Source organism: Tauraco erythrolophus, chromosome 3, assembly GCF_009769465.1.
Source record: "Tauraco erythrolophus isolate bTauEry1 chromosome 3, bTauEry1.pri, whole genome shotgun sequence".
NCBI classification, from domain to species: Eukaryota; Metazoa; Chordata; class Aves; order Musophagiformes; family Musophagidae; genus Tauraco; species Tauraco erythrolophus.
Genome location: NC_141467.1, coordinates 30,168,880 through 30,193,773, shown reverse-complemented (window position 1 = coordinate 30,193,773; position 24,894 = coordinate 30,168,880). Strand labels below are relative to the sequence as shown.

General features: G+C 40.4%; 1 protein-coding gene across 6 annotated transcripts in view; it reads right to left on the bottom strand.

The window, feature by feature from the left end:
* Positions 1-24,894, bottom strand: part of FHOD3 (formin homology 2 domain containing 3) — a 411,475-nt gene that overhangs the window by 82,742 nt on the left and 303,839 nt on the right. For 3 of the 6 annotated variants that reach the window (XM_086609099.1, XM_086609100.1, XM_086609102.1), the window contains 4 exons: positions 19,189-19,290; positions 16,520-16,897; positions 12,884-13,009; positions 733-867 (listed from right to left, as the gene is read on the bottom strand). In XM_086609099.1, coding sequence (XP_086465225.1) covers positions 733-867; positions 12,884-13,009; positions 16,520-16,897; positions 19,189-19,290 — 741 coding nt within the window. Of the gene's footprint in view, positions 1-732; positions 868-12,883; positions 13,010-15,611; positions 15,690-16,519; positions 16,898-19,188; positions 19,291-24,894 lie in introns of all 6 variants that reach the window. The other 3 variants (XM_086609103.1, XM_086609104.1, XM_086609101.1) reach the window with 2 other exon arrangements.

The following is a 24,894-nucleotide window of genomic DNA, read 5'->3' as shown; positions in this document are numbered from 1 at the left end:
CTTCAGGTATAGGTTACTTATCTATCCTAAGCCCGCTGCAGTCTTTGCTAATGCCTGTGCTGGGATTTCCAGGCATGGTTTAACAGGAGGAGAAGACCTGTCTCTTACTATCTTCAGGCAGCACACCCTGGGATCCCACAGCACCCATGTTCTCGTATGTGAAAACGGAGAGTCCTATATTCAGTTGGGGCCTTTGTCTGGCCACAGTTTGAGCAATAATTTTGATAATTACTTTTTGTCTGTTGCTGTTTCCAGAAGGAAGAGACACATGTTCAGAAAAGTAGGAAAAAGTAGTTTAAAAACACTACCACACATCCTGAGACATTAGAACACTTTTACTTTGCAGAACATAAAAGCAAAAAGATGTCTCAGTGTTGTCCCTGCCTCTCTTCTTGATACCTTCCTCTCACTGTTTCATCTTCAAACCCTATGCCTCATTAAGATTATACTTTGAGGAGTATATTAGCTAATAAAATCTGGCCTCTGCAGATACCCAGACAGTATAAATGGCAAATACATAGCTGTCTTTAAAAAAATTGCTGGTGTATTAAACGCCGAAATTCATCATGATGTATTTAATATATCAGTTCTTCAGACACTTAGATCAAGAAAGGTATCTAGAGAGACACACAAACTATTCATCAGTTCAACTATTTTGCAATTGAATGTCTCAAAGATTTACAAATCCATCACACATTAAAGCAACAGAAGGAGGGAAAATTTGGTTCCTACTTGAATTTGTTTCTTTCTTCACGTTCTATCCTTTGCAACCTTTCTTCTCTCTCCTGACGTCGTCTTTCTCTTTCTGCTGCCAAGGACTCCTGGTGCTGCCGAAAAGATGATGTAAGGAGACCACCCAAAGCTGGCCTGCAGAGAAGGAAGATCAGATTTCTCAGTGTCACTTTTATTGATTATACTGGCAAAAAATGAATAGCAATCATTCAACAAGTAACATAATCCCAACCAACAGAACGACATGACAATATTTATGTATGGATGCTTCAAAGTACTGGCTAAGTGTCTTCTTGCTAAATTGATTTTAGATACTGTGATGAGTTTAAGAACAACAGATAGGGTAGGTGTCTTAAATTGCTGAATTTCTGAGGCACAAATAAAGTATGTGTAAGAATTCTTCAGTCTATTTCAACTGCAATATTGTAGAAATAATTTTTTTTTTACTGTATAATCTGTTAACTGGAAAGCTGAATCCTGTAAAGGATTTTTGAAATTTTGAAGAAAAAAAAAAGCTGAAATATTTTTCCAGCACTTTCCAAACATGTTATGCAATGATGCTAAAAACAGATGTGTCACAAACACCTGAGAATCAAGTATACAGAAAAACAAAAGTAGAAGATGTCAGAACTGCCCTTCAGAATTTGAATGCTCTCTTATGTAGGGGTATATTTTTCCTTTATATATTAACAAATTCTGTTATCATAATTTCTTTGCTGCATGTGCTGCAAGTGCAAAATGAATCACATATAGTAACATATCAGTAAAATACACAGAGATGACACAGCTACTTAAAATAATCATTAAGTGGCATCAAAATTGTTATAAAAAAATCAGAGGAAATGGGGCTGAAGGAGACCAGATCACCCATTTTCCTCTCCTTGACCAGGGAAGAATTAAGTCTTCTCAAACTACTCTTGAAAACTGTGTGTCTGACCTGCCTTAAAAATCCTTAATGATGGGCGCACCACACCCATCTAGTTAGTGCTTAACTACTCCTGCCAGCAAGAAAGGCTTCTCTGCTGTTTAACCTGCATTTATTTTTTTGCCATTTAGACCCATTCATTCCTATTCTGTCCACAGTGAACAAAAAAAACAATTTACTACCACCTGCTTTATGGCTAAGCAAGAATTAGTCTGAAAGGGGACTTTCTCTGCAGTATTCTAACCATAACTATAATCTGGATGTTCCATGGTAGGTTGTAATGAAGAAGGCTCGGTGTCCCCATCAGCAATGTAAATTGCTCAGGAGGCTGTTAAGATGCATAACTAAAGATAAGTAAATGTCCAGTCAAAAAAGTGGGACTTTTTTTGTCAGAAATGTCAACCTCTATAGTAAAGACTTCTCTTCTTTGAGATGAAACAGCTTCAAGTAGCAAATATATCTTAAAAAAAGCTACATTTATATTCACTTACAGTTTGGTCTTGGCACAATTTCTTTCTTTCTTTTTTTTTTTTTTACTGCAAGTACTACTTTGGCTAGGAGAATGGCTCCTCTTAGACATCTTTCCCCTAACATGGTGGTATTGGTACCACCAACCTCTTGCATGGCAACAGAGTGACCTCAGAGTAAACATGTCTGTCTTTCTGTCTCTTAGACAGGAAAAATCTGTATTGTACAGGGTAGCTTTACACAGATGAAAATGTATTCACACTGATTGAATTAGACTGATAAAATCAAAAAGACATAACTCATGTAGAGCCGTTTCTGTGCATTGCTGTAACATGAGTTTTGCAATGAAAGGATTAATGAGAGAAATAGATACTGCCTTTTCTGAAAAGAAGCTAAACCTTGTTTTAAAAGAGAGCTCCCAAACCAGCAAAGCAAACCTGAATAAATTTTCATTATTTTTAAGAACTCAGACCCTTTCCCTTATGTATTTACATGCCTATGGCTGCACAATCAGGCATTTAGTGTAATGGCACCAGTTCATCAGTGAAAATAGGTGCAGGAGAAGACAAACACATGAATGCAAACCTATCTTCACTGTCTATGCCTTTGCAAGCAAGAACACCGCAAAACATAGCCATTTCAGCCCCACTGGCAGCAGGGCAGTAGGAATATAATTTCAATAATTTCAATAAATTGAATTTCAATATGTCATATCCCACCCGCATAAACATTACATAAGATGGTATAAAACTTGATATTCTGTAAGCCTCCCTGCTGGCACTTCTCCAAAGCTACAGTATCAATGCTGGATTACACTCAAAACCATAAAAATCTCTAATATGCCTCAGCACTAAGGAAAGGGTAAAAAAAAATCCTCAAACCCTGACAGTCAAGTACGTGTGGTGAATTTTCCCTTGAACATATTTTAAATTTATTTTAACTTTTGACCTTTCAGTGCATGTTGCAAGAGAAAGCTCTCAGCAGGAACAGTAGCACCACTGTACTAAGATTCAAAAGCTAGAGCTCCATCCCTGTGGCAGCATGAAAAACCATGCCAATACGCTTGGATACATTATCAGAAATTGCTCTCGGCAGGGGAAAACTGGACAGTGCCTCCACATGAAGACATCTGGAAATAAACTGGAAGACATGGCAAAAAGAGGGTCCTTATCAAGTCTGTGCTCATATCTGTTCCGTGTATTTAGCTTTCTATCCTATCCCGTCCTATCCCATCCAGCTGTCCTGTCTGCAAATTCCATTTGGAGTCAAAGGAAGTTATGACTTAATCAAATCTGAGGGAAAATTAAGAGGAAGGATGGGGTGATGCTGAGAGACCAAAAGAGTGACTGTAGGTCTGCACAGCATCTAGCAGGTTGGAAACCTTCAGCTCTGACTAAGCTCTTTGGGGCTCCACAGTAAGTATACATTCTTATCCAAGGGATTACAAGGGAATCACAGGGAGATGTGCAGCTTAGTTCTGCAGACGGGATTCTAACCTGACCCTGGTAGTAAAACGTCTCCCCGTGCCAGAACACCTTGTTTGGAGGTTTGATCTAGCACAGTTTGGCCAGCATTGCTCACTCGGCTAAATTCGCAGATGTATGAAGAGCAGTCTTACAATCTAAAGAAAAGATCCACAGCCATATAGACAGAAAAAAAGCCAATGTCCATGAAACTGAAAATGAATATCCATGTGCCATATTAGTTTGTCACCTCTTGAAAATTAATGAAATCAATAACTAATCCAAACTTGTTATTTCCCACTGGTCGTTTCAAGTCCATACTTCAGCTGAGTTACAAGCTACAGTACAGTGCGCCCACACATACCCAAGTCAATTCATTTGTCTCAAACACAGTCAGTTCTGGACTGTCATATTGCATACACCAGTTCATTGCATGAAATGGTCAAAACTAACAGTCAAAGCTACGAGCAGGTTCTGTTGGAATGGGTCATAATCAAACAGACAGGAACATGGCCAGCTGACTCCTTGTGTGGCACTGACTTTTAAAAGCACAAATAGTCAGGTTTTGTGGTTTTAGTTACATTTAGAAACGGACAGGCAAAGAAACAGCACTGATAATGCTGAGTTAGTACTCGCTTAGTGGTTAGACCCTGCAGTGTCCAGCCCACTCGACTGGACACATCTCCCCTCGGTGAAGACCACAGCTCACACCAAACGCTGAGACCATTTGCCTTATGAAACATCAGGAACTCACAGCCTCACTGTTGCTATAAAACACTGTAACTCAACTGGTATTTGGGTGCATCAATCCTGGTTTTAACGTGAACTGCAACTGTAATAAGCAGATTTTAGTGTCTAGTAAACTTTATCCTTAATTTTCTACTTGTGCAAAACCAAACCCGGAGGAAACAGGTGTTACTTTCGGCACTTACAAACCTGTAACACAGCCAGAAAGAAAAGCAAGCAGTAAGAGGTATTCCTCGAATGTTCTCAACAATTTGAAAAGGGATTTGTGTATGTTTGGTTTGTCTGCAAAATTCGTTTTTTTTGTCTCTGTACTCCCCTGGCAATAACGCTTAAAGTAAACGTTGCCTTTCGCTGAACTCATACCTGAATTGCAAATGGCAGCGGGACCGGCCAAACCAGCCGGTGTAAAGGCTTGGGCTGAGCCTACAGGTCACTTTGGTGCTTTGATGCTGTTTAAAGGGGGACAGTACTTTCAGGCCTCAGGAATATTTCAGTCTTACTGCCGTAGGCTGCATTTTAAAAATGGGTAAGCAAGCAAAAGGCCAAAAAAATTTCTGGCACTGAATCAAAGGTGATGGGAGATTTTAACAGGAAAGAGCATGTGAATACTCAGTGAAAGCATAATAGAGGAATCACTCACAAAACGGGGTTATAGCTAATATATGCCAACATTTTAGTGCTGATGTCATATGTTACCAGCTGGTAATATCAACCATTTGTTCAATTCCACAAATACAATCCAGAAGGATGCTTAATCTGCCTACTATTTTTAGTCTTGTGGAGAACACAAGGCTATTAAGAATGGACTGTTAATATAAAAATATTAAGAAAAGCTTTCTTCTGCCTGCTGTTAAAACCAGCAAAAGCTAAACAAGCTATATTATTACACTCTCATTCCAGAAAGAAAACACACACCAAGAATACATCTAAGTCTGGAGATTTGTGAATACAGCTCCACATCACAGCATTAGGACCCGGGGCCAAAGAGGTCATTAGTTACTTACCTTGTTAGAAGAAGACAGGAAAAAGTAAAGAAAGAAAAAAAAAAAAAGAAGGAAAAAGAAGGCAACAAAAAAATGCACAGGGCAGAGGATACAAGGCCAAAACATTGATTGTAGGCCAAAACTCATCTGAATAAAAATTCAGCTAACTTGACCTACTGCATTTAACAGTAGGGAATTAGTAATCATTATTAAAAATACAAGCTCAGGGAGACACAAGATATCTCACACTTTTTTTCTTTTTTGCAAACACTTGCCGTTTTCTGACAATGCGCCATCACAGACTATATATTGTAAAAGCGAATATGTGACCTGAATTACTCTAATCATGAAAACTGAAGAAAATATTTCTGTCTTACTCTAAGCCACTTTATTACAGCAAAATTGCAATTATCAACTTCAAATGATCTTCACTCATGTTAACTCTGAAATATTCTTCGTTTGTGACTGTGTTTTCCTCTCTTTGTTGAATTTTTTACATTTGCTAAAGGGAAATTACTATCTATAGCAAGAATATAAAATACAAATGTATACTTTTAGGAGCTAAAAAAAAAATTAGCACATGACTTATGAGAGGAAATCCCTTCAGGTCATAAGGTTAATATTCAGGATTTTCTTTAATATAGCAGGAGTCAGAATCATTAATAATCTTAATAAGGAAGCACTAATTACCCATTTTTCCAAAGTGTTCCTGTTCCACCAGTCATGGGAATGCTACAGAGAGGGAACAACAGTCGGCAGCTCCTACTCAGGCCTTAAGTAACTCTAAAAGTCTCTTGGCTTTAACAAAATAAATCCGCTTTCCAGCTTAGAAAGAGACAAAAGAGGAGGCAAAGCTGCCAAGAGCCATATTGCTTTTCACAGTTAAAGAAACTCTCTGTGTGTTATGTCTCCCTACACGACACGGCAAATTCAAAAGCATGTTGATATAAGATTTTGCAAACAGACTAAACATTACTTGAGGAATCTTTACAAAACTTCTCTCAAAAATAAACACAAAATTGAGAGATAAAACTACTGACTAATGCTTCCTTTGAGAAAGAAACTTGAGAATGACCAAGAGAAGAAGTGATTAACATTAGATTTTTAACTGCCCTGAGGGGCTACGCAAAATGAAGCTACAGCGGGGCAGAGCTGCGCAGAGCCGGGGCCACGCACGAGGACGTTCTACAGACATGCTCCTCTCACAGCCTGACGTGTACAGGGTTTATACCGTGCTTCTGTCTTTCTCCAACCTGTAGCTTCTCACCCTCATGTGAGTCACAAATTGCCTGGAAGTGGCTTGCAGAGCCCCTCCGGAGACCCAGGCTAAGGTACGTGTCCCCTGAGCATCAGCACCGCGTGTTGTGTGCTCAGCCAGCAGCGCGTTGCAGTCTGAAACCGTAGCCCGGCTCAGGCTTTCTGCTTAAACATACACCCTATGTCGAAGCCTACAAAGCTGCAATCAAGAATACTGCTTACACAGTAGTTCGACAAGCAGCTAAGCCAGTGTAAGCCACTGCTGCTTCCCAAATTGTAAATCATCAAGTAACTTCCAACATCGCTTTTCCTCTTAAAATCTCAGCAATAAAGTTGAGGCTTTTGCCCTGGGCCACTATTATCAACTACCAAGCTATCCCTTCCTCATTATGTTATTCAGAGCGAAAGATGTGCTTGGGATTTACCACAAGCAAAACCAGCCACAGCCTCGAGTTTGGGAGCCCAGCAGTACATATTAAGACACACAGAAGATGGCAGAAGCAGAAAAAACAGAAAGCCAAGGAAAGGAGAGCTGTTCTTGGGAGAGCAGCAGCTTCGTATGCTGTATAGTGGGGTTTATTTCACAGTTTTCTTGGTCTTCCTTAGTGCTTAACAGCTGGAGTAAGGTAACTCCAGAGTGCAGATTAGTGACTGAGAGATAAAACTACTGGCTATTGAAAAAAAAAATAAAAGAAAAAAAGAGAACCTGCCAAGAAGCTTCATCCAGCAGCACCTCCCTGGTGTGGTCAATTACAGGGACCTTTAATTTTAGTAGAGTAGACTCAAAAGAAAAGTATTTGCAGACTTTTGATGTAGTTCATAATCACTTGGTGGATAAGGAATTGGCTGGATGGTCGCACTCAAAGAGTTGCAGTCAACAGCTCAACGTCCAAGTAGAGGCCAGTGACGAGTGGTGTTCCTCAGGGGTCCACACTGGGGCCGGTGCTGTTTAACATCTTTGTTGGCAACATGGACAGTGGGATTGGGTGGACCCTCAGCAAGTTTGCTGACGGCACCAAGCTGTGTGGATTGAGAGCAGCCCTGAGGAGAAGGACTTGGGGGTGCTGGTGGATGAGAAGCTCAACATGAGCCGGCAATGTGCGCTGGCAGCCCAGAAAGCCAACCGTATCCTGGGCTGCATCAAAAGAAGTGTGGCCAGCAGGTCGAGGGAGGTGATTCGGGCCCCTCTGCTCTGCTCTCGTGAGACCCCACCTGGAGTAATGTGTTCAGCTCTGGACACCCCACATAAAAAGAACACGGACATGCTGGAGCGGGTCCAGAGGAGGGCCACGAAGATGATCTGAGGGCTGGAACACCTCTGCTATGAAGACAGGCTGAGAGAGTTGGGGCTGCTCAGCCTGGAGAAGAGAAGGCTCCGGGGTCATCTTATAGCAGCTTTTCAGTACCTAAAGGGGGCCTACAGGAAAGCTGGAGAAGGACATTTACAAGGGTGTGTAGTGATACGATAAGGGGCAATGGCTTTAAACTGAAAGTAAGTAGATTTAGATTAGACTTAAGGAGGAAATTCTTCACTCTGAGGACGGTGAGGCATTGGAATGGATTGCCCAGAGAAGTTGTGGCTGCCCCATCCCTGGAAGTGTTGAAGGCCAGGTTGAATGAGGCTTTGGGCAACCTGGTGTAGTGGAGGGTTTCCCTGCCCATGGCAGGGCAGGTTGGAACTAGATGATCTTTAAGGTCTCTTCCAACCCTAATCATTCTATGATTCATGTTTACACTTCAGGTATGGTATCTCAAAGTATCTTTAAAATCAGTGGAGAAGAAAATCACCCATAATCTAGTCATGCTAATCTCAATGTCTGTGTGCAACTGTTGTATAAAGAAATGCTTGAAGGTACATTAACTTCAAAAGATATACAAGAACATGGAGATGAACACTCAACATTCAAGTCCCTGCATCATGGGAGCCCAAGGTAACATACTGCTGTAGATCATAAAGGAAGTAAGACAGAAAACAGATTAAGGGATGTGAAACATATTTCATCTTTCTTAAGTCTGTTTTCTAACAGTCTGGAAAAGCTGGAGAGAGCATCAAACGAGAATAATTTTCAAACACTATAGCAGGCCCTTACCAAGCTTGGAGATTTGGAAGGACTTCAGAGGGACCAGTCAGAGGTGGAGACTAAGTTCATACTGACTGGACAAGAGGATCCAGAAGTGGAGGTTTGCAAGCTGAACTTTCTGGCATTTGATTTAACAGATAGCGGCAAGAGGATGAGGACCATGAACTCATACTTTCTCGGCACATAGTGCCCTGAGAAGACAGCTTTTTGAGCTAGGCTAACTGCACTACTGTTTGACTATCAAGCCCAGTGGGAACCATCTCCTGGCAAATGCATCAGAAGAAACCTACCTTGGCAAACACAGCAGAAAGATATTTTTCTGGCAATGGAATCAATTAAAGCTGGTGCTGAATTCAGGAGCTCTTACCTTGAAAACTCCTTCAGAGTCTCCTCTAACTATGGTCATGATCAGCAACACATACACTTCACCACCAAAAACATAGTATGAGGAATTGTGAAGCTTTGCAAGTAATGAGCTTGCTGTCCAGCTACAGATTCCAGGCTGCAGCTTTCCATTTGTGTGACCATCTTAGACTCAGAGTCCGAGCAGGCAGTCTTTGGCTAAACAGAAATACCCTAGGTGTCAGCACAAGGCACAGAAATACAGAAGAGTCTTACAACACCTTCTTCCTCCTGGCAAGAAAGCAACTCAGAGGCATAGAAAATGCTTTTCTCCCTGGTGTGCTCCAGCCATGTCTTGCTCCACCCTTTTGTTACCAAAATTTATGAGGTTAAGAAATTGAGATCAATATTTAATTTTTTTTTTCCTTAGGAACTGCGGAGAGAGTTAATTGGTGATTTAAGTAATGAGGAGTGGGAGCAGTATATTTATGGAGCAAAGCAGTCTTTGGCAGTTGAAAACAGGAGGACTGGGTTGCACTTCTTATGCATTAGGAGCAACCTTCACAAACAGACATATGAGACAACCAATATACCCTTTCTTCTCTCCCGATGAAGGGCTGAACAGAAAATGCCCTGCAATTTGCCCTCCTTCAGCAGGCTTCTCATGGCTGCAATATGCACTTCAGAAACATGGCTCTCCACAGGAGACCCAGAGAAATGAGAGGGAACAACAATATTGCAAGAAGTTGGCAAAAGGCTGCAGCTGAATTTAGAAACCAAGAAACAGTCAAGTAAGCCTTTTCTTCTGCTGTACAATCAGAAATATATGCTTTATGTGGATTTCAAAGAACAAAATCTAGTTACTTTTGCATTGAATTATACTGCTCTTTTGGATTTCCTACTGATCTTAGCCAAAGAGGGTTTTAAAAGTATGACTGTCAAAATGTCAACCACACTGCTTCTTTCCACCTAAGTTGTAGCTCTTGTTTACATAAGCAAAATCCAGCCAAGGTTTTGAAAGGCCTGTCAGGGTAATTGAATGGACCATGAATCATTTCACTGGGCACTGCTCTAAATGCTGCTTCTTCCTTCCTCCTCATTCTCGAAAGTCAGAGAAATAGTATCAAGAACTGCATCTGAAGCTCTTCCCTGCATGAGAAATGACAGCAATCTTTCTGTGGAGGCTTTGGATGACTGAAGTCATAAACTGAGAGCAGAAAACTCACCTTGGAGCTAACCATAGATATGCATCTGCTTCTTATCAAGTGTCTTCCTCTCCCCCCCCTCACCTTTTAACTTTTCTTTGTGTTTGAATCTGCGTAAATTTTTACCATCAGGAGGTAGGAAATACCGTTTACATAATCTAAGGCAAACACCATTGATAGAGGACTGTGAAAACTTATACAATACTTTCCACTTACTAATTAGTCCTGAGCGTTGCGTCATGCACTACACAGCCTGTTCTCCAGTGAGCAAACTCTATCTGTCAATCTCTGCGTGCACATTTCAGTAACCCATGCCTTTCAGGACAATGAAATAAAAGCAGGCTTCTGCCCTTCTTCAAAGCAGTCACTCCATTAGAGCCTGCTGAACGATACATCTGCAATGGCAGTGCACTTAAAAAGAACAAGGCTTGATGCAAAACGGCATCTGAATCTGTAAATTTAATTATCTTTCAAGAAACAACTGCATCTACTCTGCGGGCAACACGTAGCTGTAGCGCACACACTTCTCAGAGACCAATACCCAAAAAGCATTGGGCTGTAACATCCCTCAAATATAAAAACGCAGAAATCCTGGTGAGTTCAACTACCATAAATAGCAAGCTGCAAATTTAAACAAGAGTAGAGAGATTTTTATCATGTGAGGTAGAAAGCAGTAAACGTAACCTGAAGGAAAGACAGAGATGCAACTCTGAGCACTGTGTTCAGGCACTCAAAACATGTAAGAGAGATCTGTTAGTTGAAGGCAGAGCACTTTCCAGTTTCACAGAGAAAAGCAGGCTGGGAGGTAATGGCTGGAAGATGCTGCTAGACAAACTGGTCTCAAAATATGAAACGTTTTCCTAGCAGTGATGATAAATACTGGAACGTTTTCCAGGAGAAGTCGTGTGCTGCCACTTGAAAACACGTCAAGGTACAGGGGTCTTTAATTTAGCTTCTGTGAGACCCATTACAGGTCACAACAGATGATTACTGAGCTCCCCTCTGGCCTGACTCTCCATGAATCTGTGAATTTTACAGCTTCATCCTGTGGGGCCAAGGCATTTTGGCTCCAAACCAGCAACGCACTTACTCGCATGCTGTGATGCGAGCTTGCTTCCTTTACGGGAGCAGGGCCAGAGCCATCAGCCTCTTGCAGGATGAGCCCAACTATCTTTAGCCATCTTGGTGTTTGACCACTTTGGGGTTTCTCTGCTGCAGTGGCAAGCAGAAGCTTCCAACAGCAGGGGCTTAGAAAGCTGAAACTTCAAAAGCAGCAGGATACCTTTAATTCTTGCTTATCTTGCATCTATTCTGCTAAGGTAAAAGGGGGTGAAAATGCTGGTTTGGAGTTTTTTGTGACGGTTTCATTCAGCAATAATTTAATTCAGATTAGGAAAGACAAATGGAGACAAGTTACTCTAAGAAGATGAGCAAATGAATAACAATGCCTTTATCCAAAGATAAACTTAATGTAATTATTCACTTGGAAAAAAGGATTAAATCAATACCTCATGGCTAGAAACGCATGCTGGAAGAACCTAACTTGAACCATTCTGAGTAGTAGGCTGGAAAGGATGTGAGGCATTAGGTAGGTTCAAACATATACACATACACACTTAAACATATATACATGTATTTCTATACACATATAGAAATATAAAAAAATATCATTAATAAAAATTAACTGGAATACAGACAAAGGATCCTGAAAAACCCTTCAGTTCAAAAAAAGGGTAGGAGATGGAATATTTATGAATTAGAGGCCAATTTGGCAACAAACAATGCAAAGCCCATGTGGCCTAATTGAAAATTATTTAATTAAATTATTATATTAAATTATTTAATTAAATTAATTAAAAACGTCTACTTGTCCTCTTTAAACTCAGCACAACATCCTTTGAAGGTGTTGTTTAATTTCAGGCTGTAACAGTCATGTAATTTCTGGTGGTCCAGAAATTCTTCTTCTTGGCTTCTTTTGCCAGGAAGAATTTCTTTCATGTATTCTTGTATCTATAACATTTTCCTATGTTTTTTCTTCCCATAGTACCTTATTACATAATTCAAAAGAATATTTTGATTTATCAAAATACTGCTTTTTTTTTATTGCTGGTGTGAGTTTTTTCCCCTTGTTTTTGCTTTTTTTTTTTTTTTTTAAGTGACTTAACAACTGGTAGGTTATTATGAGTTTGCTTAACCTACAGAAAGAAATGTTTTGCCCTGGATGAAACACCATGAGATATATCATGTATTTTCAAGGAAGGACAAAATTATGGCCCAGGAAATTCCGGGCTAAGCACATTTCCAAGATCTTATAGTTGATTTAAGATAAGTGAAAATAGATCTGTCCAAATTTATTCGAAAAAATGGAGAGAAATCAAATGTGCTTTAATTCACCTTTTGATGCTTACAACAGCATACAGGTGATGCAACTCTGTTTTATCCATTTAAATGGAAGAAGCAGAAATGGGATAGAAGTACATCCAGCCTTTAGCATCAAGTCAGAGAAAGTCTTGAGAACGAGTGGGAAATGAACACATCTAGATTTTTGTCCATTTTCTTTCCAAGGTTAGAAAAGATCTGGCTAGAAGATATTTCCAGTACCCATTCAGAACAGCTTACGCTGATCTCCTTCATCCTGTCTATAAAGGAACTGTTGTCAAACACTGATTAATTAACAAACCTGTCAGACTTGGTCTCTTGAGGTGGTGAGAGAGTTGTCCCATAACGAGAAGTGGGTGTTGTAGGGGCACTCACACCAGAGTAAGGTCGTGGAGAAGAGTAAGAGCTGCTCCCATAGCTATTGTATCTGAAGAAACGGGAAAGAAAGTAGAATGGGAGAGAAAGAAAGAATCCATCAGCAAGCAAGCATGCAACAGTAAATCCTCTTGTTTAAGGAGTGGGGGTGACCCCATATCCCAGAACTTCTCAAACATCCACTTTCTGAAAATATTGCTCTAATCCCAGCTTCAAAATATGCAACTTATCACTCATTTTAATATCAACTATGTCATGGACATACTTGATTCAAATAGTGAGTTATTGGTACGGAAAACAATGAGAGATTAGAATGGTCCTCCCAAGTGACAGCTCAGAGCAGGAATACTTAAACCACTGCTCAGTTACTCAAAATTATTAGCTATTTTGGGAGCTGATACCCAACCATTAGAAAAGAGATCAAACCAATCCAAGTCAGCAGTATTCATGTCTAGCGAAATGAAGGAAAAAAGCAGTGTTCCCAAGACATGATCTGAACATGGACATCCATAATTTGTGAATGTTTGTGTTATAAATAGAAAACATCCATATTCTTTTCAATTAAAGCAGGTGGTATTTTCTTTCCCCTCCTCCAACATGTTATAGCTTATGTGCCATGTCTTACAATGTCTGTAAAAAAACATCTCCATGGTTAAAAAGATACATCCCCGGAAGCACGGCTTTAGAAATTTCTATCAGCCATTCCTTCAATTAAAAAACCAAACAAACAAACAACCCAACAAAACCTGTTTGACTTCATTGTGAGCTTGCTCATCACAGAGAAATTGTTGCCAGGACTCCTGGAATGGCCACCTCCCCAGAGTCCCTTGTATCAATGTTTTCATCCTGGCTCCCGTACTGAATAGAAAAGGCAGCCGTGTTGCTTTGCAGTGCCTTTTAACCATCGTACTTAAACAGCATGTCAAAGAGAGATTCCTGATTTGGCAAAACGTTAACTTTTCGGTTCACAGACGAGACCGTTTTCCCATGTGGAAAGCGTATGATGCTCAGCAAGACCAACTCATCTAAATGACAAAATTCACTTCAGGAAAAAGGGCAACATCATTTTCCTTATTATAATTCATAAGATATGATATACCGTCCTTCACCATATCTTTTCTCTGCTGCTTCTTCTCCCACACACATCAGCACTCAGTAATTTCACTCAGCAATTTTATTTGAAAAGGCTGGTTGGTTTCCTTCAGCTCCATTTAGCACACTCATCTAGCCATGCAAAATTTCATTCAGTTTCAAGCTTCATTCCTTAGGGTACATCAGCATTGTTGCCTGCCAAGGTCCGTGTTAAAATCAGAACAGATTTCAGTTAGCGGGTTTTATAACGGAAGGGATCACGCTTTAGAAAACATGCCCCTGTTGGCAACAATTCCAGGTTTATGTTTTAGAAAACACCCCACCACCACCATCTATTTTTGAGACACCATGCTGACTGCCCAGGAACAGGGGAATAATTTTAGAAAAAAGTGCTAACATGTGCGTTTCTGAGCTAGAAAAGGAATTTTGCAGGAAATAATTGCCTTCCTGGCATTCCTGCCCTTGAAGTAAACTAACTAGAAACTGGATAGAGTGGCTGAGTGCAGGGCTGCGTAGCTGGACAGTGTGGGGCTTTCCTGGTAGCACAGACTTGTCAGGGGTCTTCTCTCCGGCAGGCTCAGCTCAGTAAATCTGCCTGTGCCAGTACTGAGTGAGGGATGAGAAAACTCCGTTGTCCTGAGAACAGTTCAGAGCTCTTTAGGTCTGTTCCTGACACTCACAGAAACCTCATTTCCATTTCAATCAAATGAAAGGAGACCTTATCAACCATTACATGCTTTTCTTCTCCTCTGCCCCATGAAAAAGCTGATACAGGCTAGAATCCTTTGTCAGACCAAGGAATATCAGTAAGTGCAAAAATAACTCACTAAAATGGAGAGAACACATCTTCTATGGACTCAGACCTACAGGTATGTACAGAATCAAATTCAGAGCGACTGGCCTAGACACAGCATCCCTATATATCAAATTTAGAGGGAGACAGAGATGCTGGAAGAGTAGCAAGGCAAAACCAGCACAGAAGATTAAGCCTATATCCTGTACACAATATTTGTCTTTCTAACCTTCTGCTTGTAGTGGCTATTACTTCCATTTTCCCTTCTTGTCTCACATACAGATGCAGATGCAATGGCCTTGTCCCAGGAGCCTTCAACTCTGACGTTTAGCATTTTCATGAACACATTACTGCCCAAATCATGCAAGCTTTGCCCTCCTTTTTCTCCAGATAAACCCAGTACAATCCTCCAACACACCACGCCCTTGAACTTATGTGGTAACTAGAAGCACAAGGATGGTCAGAGGAAAAAAAAATCAGTGCAGAAATACTAAATATTGCCGAAAGAGGAGGTATTGCAGGAACAGGAGTTATTTAGGAATCTACTGCCTAAAAAGTGTAACTCTTAACAGCAGCAGTAGTGAGAGCGCAATAAATGAATGTGAGAGGCCTAAGGGAAAATTGCACCTATGCAGGAAAATGTAAATTTAGAGGAATCCCAGTGTTCAAGCTGCAGGTAAGGAAAGGCGTGTGAACTAAGTCCCTCGCCAACAGCTACTTGGATTTACAGGCTTTTCAGTGAAATGAAAAAGCAACGAAAACCATCCACCTATTAGAAGAGAAAGACTGAAAATTAAAAGGATCAAAGGAATAAAAATATCTGTTCACAGGCAGAAATTCAGAAGGGCTGCTGGAGAAAGGAAGAAATAAACTTGCTCAAAATATATGTGTACATTTTCAGCACTTAATTTGAACAACACTGACCATTCAGAAAGACAGTTAAAAATCATCAACTTCTTTTCAAGGTTATCCTCTAGCACTGTTTTTAGTGCTCACTGTTGTCAATCTGTTTTACTTGAAAACAGACCGAGACAAAACAATTTATTTTTCTTTTAAAAATCAAAATTAAAAATGAAGAGAAATGTATGAGGAACAACTGAACTGACCAGATTTTGTGGAGGGAAAACGTTCTAATCTGAGTGCTATATTCTCTTTATAGGGTTTAATCTACCTCTTTTATTACAAGGATGAGTTGGAATCACACATGACAGGGATATGCACTGTAACCTAACAGCAAACTCAGGATTTGGCAGTTCAGTCTTTGAAGACAGGATTTCACCCCTGAATCCATGTCCTGATCTGATCGTTCTTGGTTTTACAGCAGAAGAGCTCCGTTAATTTTCATGAAATCATGTCTGCAGATTACATCGTTGTAAATGAGAGCAAAATGGTTCTCCTTTCTGTGATCTCCCAAATCACAGGTTATTTATTTACTGCTGTATAGGGGAGGCCAGGATACTTATTAACTATGGACCTTGAAGAGGAGTAAGATGAAATGAAGGCAAAAAAGGCAAGGGGAGGATATCAATCAAATCAAAATACAGGCTTACAGGACTAAAACTAACACAGTATGTTCTGGAAATGATACAACACAGATACGGCATTATTACCACTATAAAACTCTTGAAAGGTGTTATTCATTTCTCTAAAAATTAATGGCAGATGTATAAAATCTACCTGTTCTCCCTCATCATCTCTGCTTCCTTTTCTTTCACAGATGTTGGAGACTCTTCAAAGTCGTATGAGAAGAGGTGAAAAGGAGTATGTGGTACATAAGGTAATTTCTCCACCGTTGGAGATGCCTTTGGAGTAATAGATGCTGACGAATTTTGGGAAGAGCTTAGCAAAGCTGCTGCAGGTGAAGATGGTGATGAAAGGACAGAATTGTGATGAGAGACAGATGAGTCAGGCACAGAAGAGGAGCTGCTAGAAGAGCTCTTTGCTCTAGAGAAGGAGAGAGGCCTCTCAGCTGCAGAAATGGCACTGGAGACGGCTGAAGAATCAGAACACCGCGAAAGGTTTTCATTCACAGCCTCCCACGCACCTGGGACCCCACTGCAGGAGGAAAACATCATGAGAAAGGGAAGGGGAGAAAAACCAGGAAAAGAGAGATCAATAGATAGTACTGCTTGAAGGAAAAAAAATAAAGTCACGGAGAGTCAGACAAACAAAAACTTCCCAAATTTAGACAATCATTATCTCTTTTAAAATAAACTAAGAGAACTCACATCTTTGTATCCCAGTGGGATTCTTCTTGGGGTTGGAAATACTGAGGAATGGAAGCAACTCAGCTTAACAGAAACGAAAGGATTTAACCCACAGGCTTCAGAACTAATTTTCACGAACCTTTTCATGACTGTTTTCTGAACAATTTTCAAGTATTTCAAGTTAGGTTGTAAGCATTATCAGAGCAGCACAAAGCAGTCACAACACACTGGATAACATGGTCCAGAGAGTATAGATGCTTCAAGATACAATCTGCACGACTGCCTCTTGAAGGTCAGATACCTGATTATCATCCTCCCTAGTGATCTGATATTTTTATTAAAATCAAAGATGAAAACAAAAAATACTCAATCAGCACTGTTCTGTCAAAATCAAGGTTTAGAAAGATTCCAAAAACAACTCCTTACCAGATCATTTGTCTAGGCATTAGGGCACTGATTTCTCTGAGTGTCAGCATCCCATGTTGGTGTTAGAGACTGGCAGAATTGCATCAAGCGCAACAGAAAGCACATCTGCTTTGCTCTAGTGAAGGCAGGTGTTGGTGAGTGACCGCGGCAGCAAGGCAAGTGAAAAGCCATGGGATCTGCACTCTGGGATATCTGTTCTCACTAGCATCTCCAGCATAAACACTGTGCACGGGCTTTGGGCTGGATCGCTTGGCACGTGGCTGATTTCGCTCTCCTGAGACCACCTCGGCAATCCACCTACATACAGGCATGCAAGGCACGGCCCTTATCTGAGGAACGTGGGTTTGGCACAGAGTGTGCAACAAAAACATCACACATGTTACATATGTACATGTACAATGTTAATCATCAGGCATATACCAGGTAATCGTTCTCACAACAGAAGCCACAGTGGGCAACCTGGAAACCTTCATCTGTTGCACCCACTGTGCATGGCAGGAGGCACTGGAGGCAGGCTAGGCTCACCCTTCCCGACAGTATCCAACACAACAGCTGGGATACAGATCACTTTTGTTACGCTACGGTGACTGTCAAAGGCGATATTTAGAAAAGTCAGGGGAATATCACCCAATTATGTCACAGTCACTATGATTTTAAAAGACCAATGATGTGAAAGCCCATCATACCCTTTACACGTCTCCTCCTTGTTTTTTTTTAAACAGTATTTTAGTATGTTCATGCGATTTACTAATAACTTGTGTCTTAGTTTTGACTTTTAAGAATTGGATTTGAGGAAATTATCACTTAATTTTGAAATTTCAGGCAGCCATTGGCAAGATTTGCAGACTGGAAGATATTAATAACAACAGTACAGTATTTTCTTTGGAATTCACACATTAAACAGTTTCCTTTCTTCCTTCCATGCTGTATAGTGTCTGCATAAATGTGGTTTATTTAAAAAAAAAATCCAATCTCATTTGCCGAGTTGCAAAGCCAAACAATATAACCTAAATCAAATGGCTGTCTGGAAGAAAGAACATACTTTCTTTCTTCCAATTTACTAGCATCAAGTAGCCAGATTCCAAATCCGTATACACCTCAGAAATAAGTGGAAAATTTTACACGAGAATATTGTTTTGATAGGTGGTTTGTTTATATCCATATATACACAGGTATGTATAAAATGATGTATATCTATCAGCTTTGCCTCTAAATAGTCTTTTCCTGTTAAAACATGAACAAAATTGATAGAAATCATAGGCAGCATTCAAAAACCATCGATCTTATTCGCAGCAACAGATATTTCTAATAAGGTTGTATCATGAAAATAGGGATGAAAATCTAAGAAACCAAGCAACATCTGAAGTCACTGAAGCACTGCAACATTTCGCTATTGCCTTAACTAAAAAGGTAAACCTAAGTCATGCTTAGAAGTTATGCTTTCTGCTAAATCTTTTAAGATTTGTAAGTGTTACTCATTTTGTACAAAGGCAGTGAGCACAGATGGTTCTCAGTGCATTGAGCCTACATAATTAAACATTAACACACACCCCCCACAACAAAGCTTTTAAATGCAAAAGGATTTCCTTGGAGGGTGGCTTTAACAGGTGATCTAGGAATGCGAGTGAAAGGCAGATGCTGCTGTACACTGTGCTGGTGAGTTCATGCCAGAGGCTGAGGACAAGGTGGAGGGACAATGCTAAATCCCGGTACCTGGGTTTGACCTGCCTACTGGTCTCTTCCTCCCCCTCATCCTCAGTATTGGGCTCTGTGACTGGCTGTTCTTCTTCCTCCTCTTCATACTCTTCCTCCTCTCTGAGGGCAGACCAAGGAAAGAGGCATGCAGTGGAATGGAAAGAGAGAAGGTGGAAGAGAAAACGAAGTGAGTCCCCAGAAAAAGAAATGCAATGAAGTTAGAAATGGAAGGAAAACACTGAAGGGGGGAGTTATGGTCCCCCTATGCTAGACAAATAGCCACCTAAAACTTCCCACTAAGTATAAGTTGGCGCGACAATAGCTACCAATAGTAAAATTTTATCCTCCTCTCTATTTAAACTTTTCACTATTAATTTTAAGACCCCGAAGACGCCATTGTTTTTTCTCGAGCTTGGCTTTCCATTTGCTGCTGCCCTACCTGCAGAGGCATTAATGGAAAACATTCTTGACAATATCAATGTTCAACTCATTAGTCATTAAGCCGTGTCTGTTTAGCTTAAAGGACAGTACCCGCTGTGCTGGCATGGGACAGCTGGCACTGGACATCACACCTTCTATATTAACACAAATAAAACATTCCTGTTAAGCAGCTGATCGATCAACCGGAAAACAGAACGGGGTGAACCATTAAGTTAGAAATAACACAGAAAGCAAATCAGTTCAGGACTATTTGCAAATAGCAATATTTAAGTTATTGGATGCCAGTACATTAATTATTTCAGTAAAGAGTCATTAGTACTGTCAAAGCAGGCTTTGGTTCAGCAGTAATTCTGGCAGAAGGGAACTGTAAGCCTCCATAACCAAGAAACCATGTAAGTAAAAAAGAAAACCATATTAAACAACGAAAGAGTCTAGATTGTCTGCCTTCTCTCCCTCCCATTTATGCCTTTCCTCCCCCAACCAACAGACTTGTGGAATATTCAAAAAATATTCCCTCTTTGGACTTCTTTTGCATTTGTAGTTGATCCAGTTCTCCGCTTGATTTAATGATGAATACCATTAGGTTATGTTCCATGCAGAAAGTAAAAGATACAAACAGTAATAAAGTTTGTAAAACATTCATATTCCTTACATTTTCCTGAGAGCTGTTTTTTTTTTTTTTCTCTAATTCTGAAGGGATGCTCTGTGCATTTTTTTTCCATTTAGAATTAGTTTCCCTGTCATAAGAATGATGAATATTTACAATGTGAGATCACAAACTCACTGAGTGCGATGCAAAGGGTCAGTTCAAAATTTGTTGCATTTGTATGGAGTTAGCTATAAAATAATCAGGAAAACGGCAGCATCTGGAACTTTTCCAATACTCTGGCAAACATCTATAAGGTAGACACTGTCAACCATTCCTAAGGTATCATAGTGACATAACCATCTCAGTTGTCATCTCTCCATCTCCTTGTCTTCTCCACAAACATATATCTCCCTTATAGAGACACCTGTTGACCTCCACACACATATGCATTAGTATATTAGAAAAAAACCAAACTCCCAAAAAAGGAGTTAGTTGACCAGAGAGCACACGTATCATCCCTTCTCCTTACTAGTGAGCAGCTCAATACCAGCTCTGGTATTATCTCCTGTGAAGGGCAAAAATCTGCATACTACAGCAATCGCACATGGGACATAACTCATGAAGCTCTGTGAGACCATGGTGCTCTCATAAGAGCACAATGCATCCTAAAATGCTGATAGCACAGCTATTGCTAACACAAACAAGAGTGCCCTCATTATTACTATGTTTTAATCTCCTACCAGGTTTCCAGACTGATGATATCAAATTCCTTGCTCTCTTCAACTGTCTCAAAATGTCCAAAATCGTAACTGAAATACTCATCAGATATGGTGGACCTCATAAATATGAAAGGGTTCTTTGAGAGTTTATTCATTCACGCAAGTGCATGGTAGTAAGGACAGGAGTTTATACAATATGGATCGAACTGGAACCACTGGAGTTATATTTGCACTGAATGGAAAGAGAAGGTGAGAAGAAAAAGTCATCCAGAACTGAGGGGTTTAGCTCATGGTTAAGGATCACGTTATAACATAGGATCATCAGGCCCCTAAATTAACATTTGCCAGGTGAGCAACACATCCTGGGTATTTTCCTTGAGATCTTGTCATTCTGTCTTTATGTTTTGTGTTTATAATCTTGAACCTACTGTTTAAAGTCTTGATACCAAGTCTTTTATTTAACAGAAGTGAAAGCTGTTCCCTTCCCCACTGTTGAGAGTTTTTGTAATCACTATTTGTCAGAATAGGATATTTAATTGGTACCTAGTGGCCTGAAACTCCTTTGACACTACAGTCTATTTCCCCATGGGCTGGCTTCAGCTGGGACAGAGTTAGTTCTCCTTTTTAGCAGCCAGAAGAACTCCGTGTTTCGGTTTTAGTCTGAGACTCATTATGAGAAGAACGCTGACAGATCACTGATGTTTATAGCTGGCACTGAGAACTCACGGACTTTTCAGCTGCCGTGTTCTTGCCAGTGTGCAGGAGCACAACAGGACAGGGGGGAGCATGGCTGGGACAGAGGGTCCATGACTGTCCTTATAATTTGTACTTAGATTTAGGATTGAGGGCCAAACTGGCCAATAAGTATTCCATATCATGCACCATCATGCCCAGTATAAAAATGAGGGACAGCCAGAAAGAAGGGCTTTTGCTCTTCTGGAGCTCTCACTCTCGGAATCTCGGAGTGCTCTCTGTCTCACTCTCTGTTTTTCGGGCCTCTCGTTCATCCAGGATTGTGGTGTCAGGACTTATCTGTTTCAGGATCGTTAGTCCAGGACGGGATGGGCCTCGGTCAAGGGGTGGTGAGCAATTACACTGTGCATCACTTGTTTGCATATATATTTGTCATTGTACATATATATATATATTCATATATTTTTATTAGTAGTATTAAATTGTTCTTATCTCAACCTACGGGTCTCTTTTCCTTTTTCGCTTTAATTCTCTTCCTCATCCCCTGGGGGTGACGGAGGGTGATCAAGTGGCTGTGTGGAGTTTAGTTGCCAGTCGGCCTAAAGCATGACACCCTAGAGCCAGACAAAGTTTGGAACTAAATAAGGACTTATTAGGCACTCACTTTTAAAAATGCTGAGCTTCTGTGCAGAAAGTGTACAACTGTCAAGTGAACCATATATTAAATACTACAGATGAGCAGTAATCATTTAAAATATAGTTGTCTGGGTTTCTTACTGCTTTGCAAAGCATCATTCTAATCCATTACTGGGAAAATCTGATTCCCATACAACTAGCTTAATTATAAATATGAAAACACACTAAATTAAGCCTACATATAATAGCCTTCATAAAATTAGGATATATGACCAGTCCCTCACAAATATTTACTGCACTTCACCCCGAAAGGATTAGCTGTCTGCGAAAAAATCCTGAAAACCAAGCAGCTTTTAGAACTACAGCAGAAATGTCTGTATAAGCTCAGGTTAACAGTTGAAAAACAAACCAGGAAACAGAACTGTGATATCTCAATTTCCAGAGCCACCAATGACACATTTTCCATAAGCACTTGAATTTACTTAAACACATGATTAAAATAGAAATACCTCTTCAGAATATTCATAAGATAGCTATGCTTAAAAGTCCTTAGCTTTTTACCTATACGCTTCTTTCAGGTAAGGTGTACAATATATCCATGTGCTGAGGCTAAGTTATAAAACAGGGAATTAATTTCATCTTTAAGTCAGTTAGTGGACTGAAAACCATTATCACATAGCGACCAGTTTGGGACTTGTAAGGTTTTGGGTTCAGTCTATAGGTAGAACACACTCCTTCCTGCCTACAACAAGAAACAGAAATTAGACCAGGAGTTGATATGATATACATGGAGCTGAAGGGAATGTTTAGCCTCTGTCCTCCCTTCATGATGGGTCATGAACTATTAACAATGTCACATGAAGGAAACACTTCTGTCGGCTGTGATGTTTATCTGCAAGTTCGTCTTAGGAAGCAAAAAGTCAAGACCTCACTTCTCAGATGTTATGATGTGCTGTACTCCAAAGGAGTACATCAAGAGTAACAGCCCCTTAATTTGTATATTATCAAGAATATCAAATTTCAAAAGAAATATACATGTACAGCAACCCTGTGTGGCGTACTTGTTTTTACAGTTTCTAATCAGACATTAACACATCCCTGACGAGTACTGTTTCCAAGCTGAATATTTTATTGGAAGTCTATCTCTTATTGATTATGGCACATACATCTGAACTGTGGTTAGTAAAAAAGAAAACGGAATTAACTGGGTGAGCTCCAAGAAGTGAGTGTACGCAAATGACACACACACCCCATCTGCTCAGAGCTCATGGAGCACACCAAGCAGGTGTTACACACCTAACAGAGTGACTGGCTTTGTGGACTGGCATTCCCAAGGCTTCTGACAGCAGACAGCAATAGTCGGATGCTGAGATCCGAGATGGAGAAAATAATGAAAATGAGTTTATTTATTCCTGACCCAGAAAGAAGACCGCTATAATCACCTGACTCAGCTTTTCTTATGACAGAGGCTGGAAGTTAACTGATGTTTTCATTCCTCTCCAACTGTCTAGGAACAGTGAAATGGCTCTGTGCACCCATCGTCACACCTTAATTGGTTGATTAATTTTAGAGGTTCCAGCCAGACGATTCTCCTGTCAGGCCAAGGAGTCTTTCCTCAAATCTCCTTGACTTCCAGATCAAAAGCTTAGAAGAAACTTCGACTGGAAAGCTCTCTCCCTCTGCTAGTATTACCTCCAGGGAGAGCAGGTACATGGCAATTGGCTGGAAAAGCCAGAGAAATAAGGTGGTTTTACGTGTGTCGGCTGCAGAGATGACTGGGGGTGTGCATGGAGGTGGGCATGTTCCCCAGCCTGCGGAAGCCAAGCCCAGTTGAGGGAAACTTGCACAACAGAAATAAGTCTGCACTTAGGAGAGAAGCTCAATGCTTGGGAAGTCCTCTTTCAACAACTAAACTCAGTGTTTCAGAAACCTGGACGATGCCCAGAAAGTGGATCAGATTCAGATCAGAGGAGAGGGATAAGCTCACAGGCAGGAACCAAGGGTGCTCTTCTTTCAACCAAAGCAATAGTGGCCGTTGTTTCTCAGTATTGTTAGAGAACAGATATTCTGTCCATGAAAACAGGTAGTATGTGCTAGCTACATCTTTCCCAAGAAACAGAAAAGGAAAATTTCCACTTGATTATTTATTAACACAGGAAAGCACCAACTACAGACAGATGACATTCTTGTAAAGTTAACAATGTCAGACAGACAGATGCTCAAACAGAACAGCAGATTTGTGGATTCTTCTGGACTCTTCAGGATTATGTATTTGTTTTTGTGTGCAAAGGAGAAGGGATGATGTGGAAAAACTCACTTTCCCTCCCACATACACATGCAAACTTGGTGTCAATGCAATAGTAGAATTAAATTCAGAAAAATGATTCATAGAGAGGTTTTCAATTAAACTAGGTTGCAGAAGCCAGCATGTTTTTCAGTAGTGCAGAGGAACCTATCCTGTTCAACAAAAGGCAAATATTTATCCTGAGGCAGGGAGGAAGAGTTTCAGCTCCTTTCAGCTAATGCTGAAGGATCAGATATAGTCAGCTAACCTTAGGGCTATTGCTGGGTTACTTCAGTTCCATGATAACAGTACCAGATTAGAAGCATTTAAACAAAAGCTTTATAGCAGTGAAAACAAATTTC